The sequence below is a fragment of the Panthera uncia genome (assembly GCF_023721935.1).
Source record: "Panthera uncia isolate 11264 chromosome B3 unlocalized genomic scaffold, Puncia_PCG_1.0 HiC_scaffold_1, whole genome shotgun sequence".
NCBI classification, from domain to species: domain Eukaryota; kingdom Metazoa; phylum Chordata; class Mammalia; order Carnivora; family Felidae; genus Panthera; species Panthera uncia.
This window is the reverse complement of record NW_026057582.1, coordinates 86,698,185-86,714,295: the sequence shown is the minus strand read 5'-3', so window position 1 is coordinate 86,714,295 and position 16,111 is coordinate 86,698,185. Positions and strand designations below refer to the sequence as shown.

Here is a 16,111-nt window from a genome sequence, read left to right as displayed (position 1 = left end):
ATACTTTCTCAAGTTAGCCTAAATATTTCTCTCCCAAATATATCCTCATAGCCCCTTATCTTCTACTTCCACCTGCACATCTGAGTTCATATACCCTCAGTACATCTTGCTTGGGTTCCAGAAACAGCCTCAACATGAGGAGAAATCAAGGGAAGGTGCCTTCTCCCTCCGGCAGCTGACCTGTGTGGAGCAGGGGTGAAGCACTCAGACTCTGGAACAACATGTCTGTGTGCAAACTGAGGCTCCCCTCCACCAGCTGCATGACCTCGGGGCAGTTACATAACCTCTTTGTGCCTTCAATTTCCTCCTCTGTATAATGAGGATATTCAGAAAATAGAGTGCCCGGCTCATAGTAAATAAGTTAGGTCTTATTACAAAAGAAATAGAATCAAAGTTATTTTTTCTATAATTAATTCACAGTATGGTTGAACCAGCTCTGGACAGCCTTGTCCTTTTCCTTCTGAAAAGGGTTACTTCTTAAATTTGTTTTGGGGAGAGGTTATTTCCCTTGTTTGTCACATCAGTATTAAGAGACTTGAACTGCTTTTCTTAAAAGGCTGGAATTTGGGAGAAAGTGATATAGGATTCCAGCCTAGTGTTTTAAGCCTGATTCTACCAGTTGTGGGAAGGTGTTAGGCCAACCTCCCTGCCTTAGACTGAGGGCTTAGAGGCTGGCCTCACCCCAGGTCCTCAAAGCCCACGTTCGCCTCCCACCCCCATCTGTACCCAGACAACCTGTTGTCTGGCTGCCCTGCACAGACAGAGCAGGAGAGAGCAGAAGACCTTATTTTGGCTTCCCTCCCTCCTCAATTTTCCTCTTCCCTTGAGCATGTTTTGAGCGTGGGAGGAAAATCCAAAGATTTCCTAATTAGCCATTTTGTCATAAACGGCTTTGTTCTAGGGGCGCCTGGGTGGCTCAGTCAGTTAAGCAGCCAACTTCAGATCAGGTCATGAATTCATGGTTCATGAGTTCGAGCCCTGCGCTCGGCTCTGTGCTGCCAGCTCAGGGCCTGGAGCCTGCTTCAAATTCTGTTATCTCCCTCTTTCTCTGCCCCTCCCCTGTTTGCGCTCTGCCTCTCAAAAATAAATAAACGTTAAAAAAAAAAAAAAAAAAAGACTTTGTTCTAGCTGCATTAGGCCTGGCAAACTTGGGGTCAAAGTAGAAGGGTTGAACACTCTCCCAAAGTCCACTGAGCCACTCTCCGGCCCAAGCCCTCAGGGCTCCAACCAGCCTTCTTCTGCTAACAATCTTTATAAAATGCAAATCAATTTAAAGTGCCCAGTGGCCCTGTAAAATCCTAAACTCTCTATGTTCTTGCCACCGTGTTCTCAGCAAGCCTCTGCAATTAGCAGCACACCCTTGCAGCAGAGCCTGCTTTGGATCCTGTCTCCCTCTCTCTCTGCCCCTCCCCAACTCTTGTACACATGGTCTCTCCAAAAATAAGCATTGCAAAATAATAAAAAAACACTGAAAAAAATAACATTAAGCTGAATATCACTTCACAAAATCTGAACATTTTTCCTCCAGTAATTAGTGTTCTTAATGTCAATCTGATTGAGAAAATTGCCAGCTTTAACAGCCACACTAAAAGATCAAGTGGATGCCAATACTGTGAGTACATATTTCTCCTCCTTCTTAATTTTTGTCATGCAATTTTGAAAGATAAATTTCCCCCCATACCCATAATTCTAACTTTTCCCTTCAGAATAGGGCTTTTACTACCTCTCTTAGTAGTACTAGGACTTATTACATAAAATGTTCTGATCCTATTTGTGGTATTGTTGACTGCCCCTGCTGCTTTTAGGGGAATGTGTTAGCTTTGTGCCTCTGGACCTCCTGCAGACAAAGGCACTGTCCTTCCCTATCGGTTGGCAGAGATGGCCAGATTTGCTGGATTTAATTTCCTGTTGTTTATTGGTTTGGGTCTTGTTTTATTGTTAAAATAAATATTAAAATATTAATAATATTTAATATTAAATTATGATATCATTTAATTTAAATAATATTGTTTAATAATAATATTAAAATAAATATTAATTAAAATATTAAAATAAGGGAAGGGGTATTTCTTTGGGCTATTTGCTACTACCTGATTTTCCCTTTTTCAGAAGGAGTTTTAGACTATTTTCAGTGCCTCTGACTAATAAATCTAGCTCAGGTGTTAAAGGGTTAAGTAGCCAGCATTTCCCCACTCAGAGTAAACTCCCAGTGTAATCCAGCTGATACTTGAAGCCTATCAGGCCCTTTAAAGTGATCTTATAGATACTAGCTCTGTCAGCTGATGGCAAAAATAACCAGGGAAAAAGACATTGTGCTCAGGACCACTGGAGGTGCCAGTGTTGATGCCCCCGCATTAAATAATCCCCTTGTCCTTACCCACAAATCTTAACAGTAAAGTACATATGCAAGGATGGGATATTTTCAATGTGTTATATTACAGACATAGAATTATTTTACTTTAAAAATAATTATTACAGGGGTGCCGGGGTCAGTTAAGCAGTAGACTCTCAATTTTGGCTCATAATTTCACAGTGTGAGATTGAGCCCCCTATTGGGATCCCCACTGGGCATGCAGTCAGTTTAAGAGTCTCTCTCAAAAAAAAAAAAAAAAAAAAGTCTCTCTCTCCCTCTCCTCCTGTCCCACCTCATAAATAAATAAATAAATAAATAAATAAATAAATAAATAAAATTTGTACAGATTCAAATCAAATCTTTTGATCTAGGGTATAACACATTTCCTCAAAGTGCAAAAACTCATCTTCATGGGGCCTGATTAATGTTTAATTAAGCTCCATACTGGTACATTTCCTCTGCCCTTTATAATTAAACATCAACCCATCATTCTAAAATGACTATTTTCCCTTTAACTTGTTCTTTCCTCCAGAGGAAAATTTATCATCCCAAAATTTATCTCTTTGGCATAAGAATTATTTTAGGCTGATTATTTTTAACAAACAGCTGAATAGGAAAATATCTGAAAACTATGTAAATTTTGTAAGAGATTTATGCTGACAAGGAAAATCTCCATTTGTAAGGGTGTCTCCCTCTCTGTTCCAGGAAAAGGATAACTATCTCTCTAGATAGTTTTCTAGGAAGAAGGCACAGATTTAAATTTGCATAACAACCTTACCCTTGTTTACTGTGCTTTTTCCTGAAACCTGCCATAACTGGTTTCCCTCACTCTAGGACCTTTTGTCTTTAGCTGGAAATGGTATTTAAGATGGTGGCTTAGGCCATTTCTGGAAATTATTCAGTTTTCCTGATATCTCCCATGCATATAGGAAGTACAGTTATAAAATTTGTTTACTGGGGCTCAGTCGGTTGAGCGTCTGACTTTGGCTCAGGTCATGATCTCACAGCTCACAGGTTCGAGCCCCTGGTCGGGCTCTGTGCTGACAGCCTGGAGCCTGCTTCGGATTGTGTTTGTCTCTCTCTCTCTCTCTCTCTCTCTGCCTCTCTCAAAAATAAATAAACATTTAAAAAAATTTTTTAAAAACAACTTGTTTAGTTTTCTCTTGTTAGTCTGTCTTTTAGGGGCGCCTGGGTGACTTAGTTGGTTAGCATCTTGGCTTACGGACTTTGGCTCTGGTCATGATCCGTGAGCTCGAGTCCTGCATCAGATGCTCTGTAGTCAGCCCAGAGCCTGCTTTGGATCCGGCCTAACCTCTCTGCCCCTCCACCACTCTCGTGTGCGTGTGTGTGTGTGTGCGCGCGCGCGTGCGCGCGCCCGCCCTAAAAATGAATAAACTTAAAAATAATACATTTTTAAAAATCTGTCTTTTATTACAAGGGGTCTCAGCCAATAACCTAGAAGCACAGGAAGAAAATTATTTTTCCTCCCCTACATGGTAAAACAAAAATCTGACTATCCCCTATCCCAAACCCACTGTTCAGCTTCCTGGATGTGGGGGCTGGGTTGTTCCATTCTCCCTGGCCAGATGCTGGTGCCTGAAATCTGGCAGAGCTGTCAGGGGTAAGGCAGATAAAGTGGACGCGCAGTGGACTACTCCTGATGCAATACGGACCTAGTACTACGTCTACTATTGATGCAACACCTACAGAAACTGATGGGAGAATTTACAAATATTTACAACGTTTGACATTGCCGCAACATCAAAATGTAGCAATACAAGCATATCAGTTCATGGCTAAAAATATAAAATTGGTGCTTCATTCGGGATAGTTTGTGAAGCAATGCATGAAAGCACCCAGCGTATGCCTGGGATATAGTAGGCACTCAACATGCTCTCTCTTTGTTTCCCTTACCTTTCAAGTGAAACCTAGAGCATGAAAAAAAAAAAAAAAAAAAAAAGCCTCCCTCCTCCCCCCACCAAAAACAGCTTCTGTGGAAAAAACTAATCTGTTTTATATCTCAACTTCATGAACTAGTAACTCAAAGAGAATTCATTTCCCAATCACAAGCAACTTCTGGATTTCTCAAGACTGACCAGAGAGACACAAAGTAATTTGACTGGTAAATACAGATGGATATAAGATTATCTCCTGGGCCCACATGTATTATAATTTGGCTAAAAATTGTCCACATAGCACAAAAAGAAAAAAAGATTGTCCGTGCATTTGTAGGTCTTGGTCTCATCTCTTTTTATGCTGAGATGTGTAGGGCATCTGATGCAGGACTTGAGCTCCATAAGGCTGGGTCTTTTACAGCACCATCCCACTGTAATGGTCCTGCCCCAAGGTGGGCCATTTTGGCATATGTGGGATTATTTTGAGCTGAAGGGAATTGAGATCCTGTGGGCTCAGGAGAAACGTTTGCCCCTCTCTTAAATACAAAGAACAATCTAAATTGGAGACTCTTGGGTGCCTGGGTGCCTCAGTTGGTTGAGCATCGGACTTTGGCTCAGATCATGATCTCAGGGTTCGTGGATTTGATCCCCACACCGGGCTCTCTGCTGTCAGTGAGAAGCCAGGTTCAGATCCTCTGTCCCCCTCTCTCTGTCCCTCCCCAGCTCGAGCTCTCTCAAAAATAAACATTAAAATAAATAAATTAATTAATAAATTAGAGGGTCTTTACAGAGTAAGGGCTATCTATTACCAGAGATAAACTTTATCTGAGCCATCTATCTATAGGGCAGGGCAAACATTTATTTACCAAACATTTACTTTTTCATTTTTCTGTGAATTACATTCATTCCCTTTGAAGTCCCAAGCCCCTATCCCCTTTCTCCTTGGTTCAGAATGACACATATACCTCATTTTGCCTGACTGTCTTTGGAATTTCCATTGTCTGTATGGATTCTCTGGACACATGCTATTAAATTTTATTTTCTCCTGTTAATCTGTCTTGTGTCAATTTGATTCTTAGTCCAGCTAGGACCTTTGAGGAGACAAGAAGTCTTGCTCCCTGACATCATCTAGTCCCCACACACCCCAGAGATGAGAACTACTGTCATCCCCATTATACAGATGGGAAACTGAAGCAGAAAGTAATTTGGTGAATCACACAACTATAAACAGCAGAGCTGGCACTAAATCCCACTCGGGGCCTCAACCTGGCTCGTGACCTTATTACTGTTTCCTTTTTAAGAGGACCTCAGTGAGCTGACACTTTTTGCTGACAGGCTGTTTGCCTCTTTATGCATCAGCTTGGCTGCCTCTCCCCTTGCTCCCTTCTCTATTTAAAATAGGGAGGGAAAAGTCAGTCTTTTTTTGTTACCTCACATTTTTGTTTTTCTCATTATAAATGAAAACCACCAGTCAGTGTATATGTGTGTGTGCTTGTGTCTATGTGTATGTATGTATGTATGTGTGTGTGTGTGTGTGTTTAGGTGAACATACTCTCTCTCTCTCTCTCTCTCTGATTTACCATGCAACTTACAAAATGCCTGGAGCCCAGGCACCATGGAGGCCTGAATCCCCAGGTCAGGGAGCACTGAAGCTGCCTTGGCCTTTCCCTTGCTGTGGTTGAGGTCATCACTAGCTACATAACAGGCAAGGAATTTAATTTTTCCTTCCCTGCGGCCACAGCATCAAGAAAGAAAAGGGAATCCAGCCTTCTCCATAAGCAGGAAAATGGCTAATTGTTCTGTTTCCTTCCCAGCAGGTGGAAGATGGCAGGAGTTTCAAGTGGCCCAGGTTAAATTTCCCCCACAGAAGCCCAGCCATGGCTGCTGGCTGGTCTCTGGGCTGTCCTGAAGTGGGATGGCAGCACTGGGAAGGGTCGAGCCCTTGCTTCCTGCTTCAGAACCCTTCCAAATCCTGCTACAGATTTTAGAAATTGGCCTCCCCCCAGACAGCTCCCTTCACATGAGTTCCTGAGGCACAGCCCTTTCTTTCTATCAGTGGACCCTGAGCCTGGTCGGACAAAATGGCCACAGCCTGCTCTGCCCAGGAACTCTTGGATTTCATTTTGGTTCTCCCACAGAAAGAAAAACTGGTGTTCCCTCCCAAGGTGCCCCAGGACTGGTCCTCCTTGTTGCTTTCTGGTTTACTAACAGTACCAATCCCCAGTCCCAATCTAATTACCTATTCACCTTACAGAAGGGGGTGGAAGAGTAAAGATAGTCTATGGAAGTAGGGGAAGGGGGTCCTTCTCTGGAGGGAGTGGTGAGGGGCCAGGAAGGTCTGTGTTGCATTGCAGGTATCTGAGGCAGCATAGGCATCCCTGGTCACTCTTCTCAGGGGACAGCTTTCTGCCTTTTCCCATGAGTGTGAGGCTCTCTCCAGGGTAGTGTCCTCCATTTGCTTTCTCACTCTACATGTCCTACTCAGCCTAGGCAAGTTCATCCAGCTACAATTTCCCACTAGGGTGCTACTTTGGGCAAGGCAATAATATTTTGTTGAGCAGGACAGTGCTATATTTGAGAATGAGGGAACTTCGGGTCCCCCTACTTCTCCACCATGTTGACTCCTCCAACAGGGCAGTGCTGTTAACTCTATGAAGTCTGTCCCTCAGTTACTGTGACAAACCCTCTCCCCATTCCCAAATGCCTTGTGGGGAGGAGGTGAAGTACTGCCCAGTAGAGAAGCAAATGACTCCTGAACTTACATTTCCAGCCCCAAAAAATCAACCCTGCACCCCCGATCCCTAAAACCAAGGTAATTTCTCAAAGACACCTTGATGTTGTGTCCTAGAGACATCTTACACTCAAACCTGACCTCAATATTTTACTCTACTCTTTTGTCTAGTAAATGATCCCACCACATCCTACTCTCAAACAAACCTGAGGCTCTCATGAATCCACCCTGAACCATTTTAGTGTAACCACAGGCTACATTCTTTAGCCCATCATGCATTTTCTAGAGCCTTTAGGATATACCCACCCCAACTCATCCCTAATCAAAAGCAGATTCTAAGGCAAAGTTGATTAAAAAAATTTTTAATTAAAAATGATTTTTTAAAAAAAATTTTACAGAGAAAGAGTGCACGTGAACAGGGGAGAGGGGTAGAGGGAGAGAAAGAATCTCAAGCAGGCTCCACACTCAGCACATAGTCAGACATGGGGCTCCATCCCAGGACCCTGGGATCCTGACCTGAGCTGAAATCAAAAGTCAGATGCTGGGGCACCTGAATGGCTCAGTCGGTTAAGTGTCCTTGGTTAAGTGTCCGACTTCAGCTCAGGTCACGTGAGTTTGAACCCCATATTAAACTCTGTGCTGACAGCTCAGAGCCTGGAGCCTGCTTCAGATTTTGTGTCTCCCTTTCTCTGTGTCCCTCCCCCACCCATGCCATCTCTTTCTCAAAAATAAATAAACATTAAAAAAAATTAAAGAGGGGCGCCTGGGTGGCTCAGGTCATGATCTCGTGGTTCGTATGTTCAAGCCCCACATTGGGCTCTCTGCTGTACATGTAGAGCCTGCTTGGGATCCTGTCCCCCTTTCTCTCTGCCCCTCCCCCGCTTGGTCTCTGTCTCTCTCTCTCAAAAATAAATAAAATTTTTTTTTAAATTTTAAAGAAAAAAGTAGGATGCTCAACCGACTGAGCCATCAGTCACCCCTAAGTTTTTAAAAAAATTATTTTTTTTTTAATTTTTTTTTTAACGTTTATTTATTTTTGAGACAGAGAGAGACAGAGCATTTTTTTTTTTTTTTTTTTTTAGGATACATAATTCAGAAATTTATTTTAAGCTTTTCAGTTAGGAGGCAAGTGGGGTGGGCACACTTGTTTGGCTTGCACCTGCTAAGTCAAATAACAAGTGAAGTAAATCTGAAGTTAGAAACCAAGTGAAATGAATGATCCAGGAAGGGATACCATCTGTCAAAGGAATAAAAGAGGCAGATTTGGAAAGATACTAAGAAAATGTGCAAATATTTGTTAAAAAAATAAGGAATGCTTTTAATTCATTAATGTTTCCTCTCTTTATGAATTGCCAAGGTTATCAAAGGTCAATGACAAGGAGGGCCACAGTATGAACGAGGGGAGATTCCTTATTCCAGAAGGTATTGGGAGTCCTAGAGTTTCCTGTGCTGTCATTCCAGTGTCAACACCAGACTTGGGAAGCTGGCGTCTCCCTTGGAATGATGCTCCTAGTAAGGTGGTCTTCACTTCCGGCGAGTGTGCAGCTCACTGCGGAACCCTGACGCTCACGCTCTTGGACCGCACACCCTCAGGGCATTCTACAGGAGGAGTCCCCTAGCGTGGAGGACAGGCTTTGGGCAGAGACCCAGAGAGAGGCAGGAGGACCAGGACCTACGCAGACCCCCTCTGGACTGTAGCTTACTGACAGCTCACAGGGAGAGGGGCTGCCCACCAAAGAGGACCCTGAGAAAGAAAACAGCATGAGAACCTGGGAGGGGGGGTGGGGTGGGGCAAGCAGATGGAGAGCTAAGTTGAGATGGTGTTGTCCTTGAGTGAATGTCTTTCAAACCTAACTGTGAGTTTGTCTAACATGCTCAGGGAGAAACACTGGGCCCTGAAGTCCTAGTTTTGATTCTTTCTTTTTTTTCCCTTAAGTGTTGGGAGTAGAGGGAGAGCCTGATGCGGGGCTCGAACTCAAGGACTGCGAGATCGTGACCTCAGCCGAAGTCGGACGCTTAACCGACTGAGCCACCCAGGCGCCCCAAAATTTATTATTATTTTTTTTTATAAAATCAATTTTAAGGTTAGCTTCCCGCTCCCTCCAATCTTCAAGGCTTTGTTCTAGACAGCCATGACAGAAAGAGGTCATCTGGCTGAGCAGTGGGACAGGCTGAGTTCGAGAGTTAAGGCGAAGCAGATCCTAGGGTTGCAATTCTAGTTCTGCTACTTATTAGGTCCAGGACTTAAAGCAGGCCCTGAGCAGATGGAGAATCAGGTCCTGTCCACCTCTCCAGCTTTACCACCCTCCAGTCATACATCACACTATTTGCAGGGCCAGTAAACAGAACCTGTAATCTTGTACTCCACATATCTTGGCACTTGCTCTTGCATTTATTTGCCTAAATGACTCCTACTCATCCTTCAAGAACCAGGTCAAGTAGCATCCATCTCCTCTGGGACCTCTCCCCTAGGTCCTAGGTTAAGGACCCCTCCCTGTGAGGTCTTTACTCCGTGCAGCCTCCAGCAAAGCCCTCACGTTGTCTTACTATTAATTTCATCTTGTGTTATAGCAATAAACACTAATAGTGTCACTTTAATTCAAGACCTTGTGTGAGACTCCACAGTGAGTGCAGAGAGCACTGGGAGTCAACCTCTGAGCTCTCATCTGGGCAAGTCTGTCATCCTAGGGGCAGTCTTTTTTTTTTTTAATGTTTATTTGTTTTTCAGAGAGCACAAGTGGGAAGGGGCAGAGAGAGGGGGAGACACAGAATCCAAAGCAGCTCCCGGCTCTGAGCTGTCAGCAGAGCCCGACAAAGGGCTCTTACTCATGGACAAGAGATCATGACCTGAGCCGAAGTTGGACGCTTAACCAACTGAGCCACCCAGGCACCACAGGAATCGCACTTTTCTTCAACTGAGAAAATAGGAGAATTGGCTCAGGGCAGGAGTCCTTGGTCTGGGGTCCACAAACCTCTAAAGGTAGATGGAGGGACTTAAAGGAAGTCCATAAAATCTCTGAACTTGCTGCTAAACTCAATCTATTTGCATTCTGTGAGGAGACCACAAATTCATAAGTAGTCAAGAACTGTTAATCTGGATAATCTCCTGAGTCTCTCCCATCTAGATTGGGTGCATAGTCTCTTGAGGAAGGAGGTGCCAGGGAGCAGTAGAGATGGCTGGCATCTGTCCCACACACCCACTGCCATCCCAGGCCCATCTGAGATGGACTTTGTCAAGGGACCCCTGGCATGACCACAGGGCTGATCCTGCAGCTCCCTTAACTTTGGCCCCATGAGCCAGGGAGCAGAGGTAGAAGTATGGTGGACATACACTTAACGCTCTTAAAGAAACATGGGAGCCGGATCAAAGAGGAAAATGGCTGGAAAGTGAACCAAACGGGGACTAAGGGAGGCAAGGAGGAAAGAACCTTTAGAGACATGGACACTATTCAGATACAGAAGTCTAGCACAGGCACAGGCAACACCATGAGTCCTGGTGACGGAGACCTGTGCTGGAAGGAAAAGGGACAGAAACTGGCACTTTCTGAGTCCCTAGTTAGTGCTGGGTACTCTTGTGATCATAATAATCCTGCAAAGGATGTGTAATCAGCCCCAGGCAAGAGAGATTAAATATGAGTTCCACATCTTTTAAATGTGGCCTCCTTTCTGCCCTGCACTGTCTGCTCAGAGAAATTCAGAGCATATCCTACATCAGGCAGCCTCCTGGTACCTCCTTTTAAAAGTGCAATGATTAGAGACTAGACTGCGAATCTGCAGCTGGCAAAGGAGGGAGAAGGCTTCAATCAGTTTGCAACTTTTCTAGGCTCTGGCCACGTGCCGGCCACGGGGCTGGGTTCCGGGAGGCACTGGACAAGAACCTTCCTCTTAGCACCTTACAAACCAGCCATCCCCTCCCCCCAACATGGTAACCAGCTCTGATCTGGGCGGCCAGGGCACAGAGGTGCAGGCCCAGCTCAGCGCTGGAACTGGCGAGCTGGGACGGCGGCTTGGCCGAGTTCGGAGGCCAGCAGGGCAGGGTCCGGCTAGGCTTCCCACTCCCCTTCCCGTTTTACCAGGCGCAGGTCTCCGGGTCCGTGCACCACCAGAGAGAGGTTCTCGGGCTTGGCCGCCGCCATGTCGCTGTCTCCCTCCCGGGTCGAGGCTGCAGTCTGCAGGACGCGTGGTGATTCTGGTGACAGCCCCGCGAGGGTTGGGGGTAAGGGTTGGGAGGCCCTGGTTGTCAGAAAAGGCGCACGCCCGGCCGGGGCGTGGCTTCCTCGCCTCTGACAACCTGGGCGGGGCTAGCGTGGGGGGGCGGGGCCTTCCTGCTTCCCTCAGGCGCTACCTGGGGGCGCTGGGGGAGGGGGGCCTAAGGAGGGGCCAGAGGAGGGGGTAGGGGAGAGGCGAAGCCGGTCCTCCACAGTCGTCTGCAGGCGCTGCTGTTTAAGTCGGCGTCATATCCAAGGGAACATTGCTGTCCTGAAAGTAACCTGCAGAGGCGTCAGCCACCAGACTAATGTCCTCAGACTTGAGCTGCAGAAGAAGGGGGTTCTGCAATGTGGAGCAGATTCTGAAGGCTAGCACTGAGATTCTGATAAGGTGTGTCTCCGTCTTACCTAGAGGTGAGGCCTGGGGGTCTGTATTTGTATTAGCATTGGAAATCTTGAGGCTGCAGATAGGGCACGGTCTACACTTTGAGAAACAGGAACTACACTGATGCAACCTTCATGTGGGCCCTGTATCCCCAGCACCCGGCAAAGTGCCCAGTACAAATAAGAATGAACGAATGCGTCAGTCGGTACAAGTAAGAATGAACGAATGGCTCAGTCGGTTAAGCGTCCCACTTCGGCTCAGGTCATGATCTTACTTACGGTTCATGAGTTTGAGCCCTGCCTCGGGCTCTGGGCTGACAGCTCAGAGCCTGGAGGCCGCTTCAGATTCTATGTCTTCCTCTGTCTGCCCCTCCGCTGCTTGCACTCTGTCTCTCGCATTGTCTCAAAAATAAATAAACATTAAAAAAAAAAAAAAAAAGAATGAATGAATGAATGAATTGACATACCATCTCATGGGCTCCATGCATCAGAGTGAAGAAGCTATGAAATGGAATCTGCAAGCCCTTTTTCTCTTAACTGTCTCTGCTTCTTGTAATAGAAGCCGGACTTCTGCGTGCATTCTTCCTTCAGGCTTCTTTTTCCTCAGAAACAATGAAAGTTTACTCCAAGGGGAGAGCTGCCCTCAGGCCTGGCTTCAGTCCGTAAAGGTCCTTCCCTCCTTTGAGAGTAGTGTTCAGGATTTCATTCCCTACAGCCTCTCCCCACACCCAGACATTCTGCTGGATCATTTTATCCCCCCTGGGAGACTTTCCCCAGCACCCAGCCCTTGGAGATAACCCTGTGGCACTCACTGCACACTCCACAGATGGGTCACAACCTGTACTTTCCTTCCCCAACCTGTAATCATCCCTTCCCCAAATGCTCTGGAAGGTCACTGAGGGCAAGGCTTCATTTCTTAAAAAAAAAAAAAAAAAAAAAAGTCTAGCCCATATTGAGCTCCAGTTGGAAGAGGCGAGTCCGGTCTCAAAATGGAGGTAAAACCACTGCCTGGTTGCCCCCAGCCGGACTCTGTCTCCGCCGCACGGGGCGGGGGGCATGATCCAAAGGAACCAGAGCAGTTGAGAAAACTGTTTATTGGTGGTTTGAGCTTTGAAACTACAAATGATAGTTTATAAGAACGTTTTGAAAAATGGGACACACTTACAGATTGTGTGGTGATGAGAGACCCCCAAACAAACCATTCCAGGGGTTTTGGTTTTGTGACTTACTCTTGAGTGGAAGAGGTGGATGCAGCCATGTGTGCTTGACCACACAAGGGTGATGGACGTGTAGTGGAACCAAAGAGAGCTGTTTCTGGAGAGGATTCTGCAAAGCCTGGTGCCCATCTAACTATGAAGAAAAATTTCATTGGTGGTATTAAAGAAGATACAGAAGAATACAATTGGAGAGACTGCTTTGAAAAGTATGGCAAGATGGAAACCATAGAAGTTATGGAGGACAGGCAGAGTGGAAAAAAGAGAGGATTTGCTTTTGTACCTTTTGATGATCATGATACAGTTGATAAAATTGTTCAGAAATACCATCACTATTAATGGGCGTAATTGTGAAGTGGAAAAGGCCCTTTCCAAACAAGAAATGCAGTCTGCTGGATCACAAAGAGGTCGTGGAGGTGGATCTGACAACTTTATGGGTCGTGGAGGAAACTTTGGTGGAAGAGGAGGCTACGGTGGAGGTGGTGGCAGCAGAGGTAGATATGGAGGAGGTGATGGTGGATATAATGGATTTGGAGGTGATGGTGGCAACTGTGGTGGTGGTCCTGGTTAAAGTAGCAGAGGAGGCTATGGTGGTGGTGGGCCAGGATATGGAAACCAAGGCGGTGGGTATGGCGGTGATGGTGGAGGATATGATGGTTACGATGAAGGAGGAAATTTTGGAGGTGGTAACTATGGTGGTCGTGGGAACTATAATGATTTTGGAAATTATAGTGGACAACAGCAACCAAGCTGAGCACCCATGAAAGGGGGCAATTTTGATGGAAGAAGCTCGGGCATTCCCTATGGTGGTTATGGATCTGGTGGTGGAAGTGGTGGATATGGTAGCAGGAGGTTCTAAAAATTTTCGGAAGAAAAGGGCAACAGTTCTTAGCAGGAGAGCGAGCGAGTTGTTGTCAGGAAAGCTGACAGGTTACTTTGAGACAGTCGTCCCCAGTGCATTAGAGGAACTGCAAAAATCTGCCACAGAAGGAATGATGCTCCATAATCAGAAAAGTTCCTGCAGCTTAAACAGGAACCCCTTCTTGTTCAGGACTGTCATAGCCATAGTTGGCGAAAAGTGCAGCTATTGATGAATGCAATGTAGTGTCAATTAGATGTGCATTCCTGAGGTCTTTTATCTGTTGTAGCTTTTTCTTTTTCTTTTCATTACATCAGGTATATTGTCCTGTAAATTGTGGTAGTGGTACCAGGAATAAAAAATGAAGGATTCTTTAACTTTTCAAAAACAAAAATCTATTAAGTGTCTTACTTTTTTTTTTAATTTTTAAATAGCTTTATTGAAGTATAATTGACATACTGTAAATAGCCAATATTTAAAGTACATACTACAGGGGCGCCTGGGTGGCTCAGTCGGTTAGGCGGCTGACTTCGGCTCAGGTCATGATCTCGCGGTCAGTGGGTTCGAGCCCTGCGTCAGGCTCTGTGCTGACAGCTCAGGGCCCGGAGCCTGTTTCAGATTCTGTGTCTCCCTCTCTCTCTCTGACCCTCCCCCATTCATGCTCTGTCTCTCTCTGTCTCAAAAATAAATAAACGTTAAAAAAAAAATAAAGTACATACTACAGTAAGTTTTGATATATGTATACGTCATGAAGCCATCACCATATTCAAGATAATGAGCATAATGTATCCCCCTCAAAAGTCCTCTCCCCATCCTAAGCAACCATTGCTCTTCTTTCTTCACTACAGATTAGTTTGCATTTTCTAGAATTTTATATAAATAGTATAAAAAGTGGGTATTTTTTAGCCTTTTTTTTAATGTTTCTTTATTTTTGAGAGGTGGGGGAGGGGCAGAGACAGCAGGGCCACAGAGGATCCCAAGCGAGCTCTGTGCTGACAGCAGCAAGCCCAACACAGGACTCCATCTCACAAACCATGAGATCATGACCCGAGTTGAAGTCACTCAACTGACTGAGCTACCCAGGCACCCCAAGCTTTTTAGACTTACCACAATTGTTTTGAGATTCATCCAAGTTGTTGGATATATCCAAATTGCATATATCAATAGTTCATTCCTTTTTATTGGTGATGTGCCACAATGTGTTTATCCATTTACATACTGATGGACATTTGGGTTGTTTCTAGTTTTTTATGATTACAAATATGGTTCCTATGAACATTCATGTACAAGTTTTGATACGGACATATGCTTTCATTTCTTCTAAGTTATCAGGTCATTGTTACTCTATGATTAGCCATTTGAGGAACGTCTAAACTGTTTTCCAAAGTGATTGAACCACTTTAATTCCCAGCAGCTGTGCAACTGGAGCTGGGAGTCCCAGTTTTTCCAAATCCTCACCAACAGTTGGTGTAGTCAGTTTCTAAAAAATTTTAGATGTTCTAATAGGTGTGTAGTGCATCTCATTGTTTTTTTTTTTTATTGAAGTATAGTTAGCATAATTAACATACAGTGTTATATTAGTTTCAAGTGTACAGGATAATAATTCAACGATTCTATACATTTCTCAGTGCTCATCACAATAAATGTACTCTTAATCCCCTTCACCTATTTCACCCATCCCCTCCCCCACCTCCCCTCTGGCAACCACTGGTTTGTTCTCTATATTTAAGAGTGTTTTTTTTTTTTAATCTTTTTTCTTAAAGTCCACCATAAGAGTGAAATCATATGGTACTTGTCTTTCTTTGACTGACTTCTTTCACTTAGCATTATACCCTCTAGGCCCATCCATGTTGTTCCAAATGGCAAGATCTCTTTCTTTTTTATGACCGAGTAATATCCATTGTGTGTATATATTTCATATATATATATATATATATATATATACCACTTCTTTTTTTTTTAAATTTTTTTTTCAACATTTTTTATTTATTTTTGGGACAGAGAGAGACAGAGCATGAACGGGGGAGGGGCAGAGAGAGAGGGAGACACAGAATCGGAAACAGGCTCCAGGCTCCGAGCCATCAGCCCAGAGCCCGACGCGGGGCTCGAACTCACGGACCGCGAGATCGTGACCTGGCTGAAGTCGGACGCTTAACCGACTGCACCACCCAGGCGCCCCCTATATACCACTTCTTTATCCATTCATCTGTTGATGGACATTTGGGTTGCTTCCATAATTTAATTTAGCTTTTGTAAATAATGCTGCAATAAACATAGGGGTGCCTATATCTTCTCAAATTAATGTTTTTATTTTCTTTGGATAAGTACCCAGTAGTGGGATTATTGGATCATATGATAATTCTATTTTTAAAATTTTTGAGGAACTTCCATACTGTTTACCACAGTGGCTACACTAACTTGTATTCCCACCAACTGTGCCTGAGGGTTCTTTTTCTGTACATCCTCA

The 16,111-nt window shown here is 44.6% G+C and overlaps 1 protein-coding gene and 1 pseudogene across 1 annotated transcript in view; one reads left to right on the top strand and one right to left on the bottom strand.

Annotated features, from left to right (window-relative positions):
- Nucleotides 1-11,258, bottom strand: part of SORD (sorbitol dehydrogenase) — a 36,135-nt gene extending 24,877 nt beyond the window's left edge. The window contains exon 1 of the mRNA XM_049613555.1: nt 11,053-11,258. Within this exon, the coding sequence (XP_049469512.1) occupies nt 11,053-11,115 (63 nt within the window). The 5' untranslated portion in view covers nt 11,116-11,258. The remainder of the gene's footprint in view (nt 1-11,052) is intronic.
- A 1,302-nt stretch (nt 11,259-12,560) lies between these two features.
- Nucleotides 12,561-14,001, top strand: LOC125909020 (heterogeneous nuclear ribonucleoprotein A3-like; annotated as a pseudogene).
- Nucleotides 14,002-16,111: the final 2,110 nt, after the last annotated feature.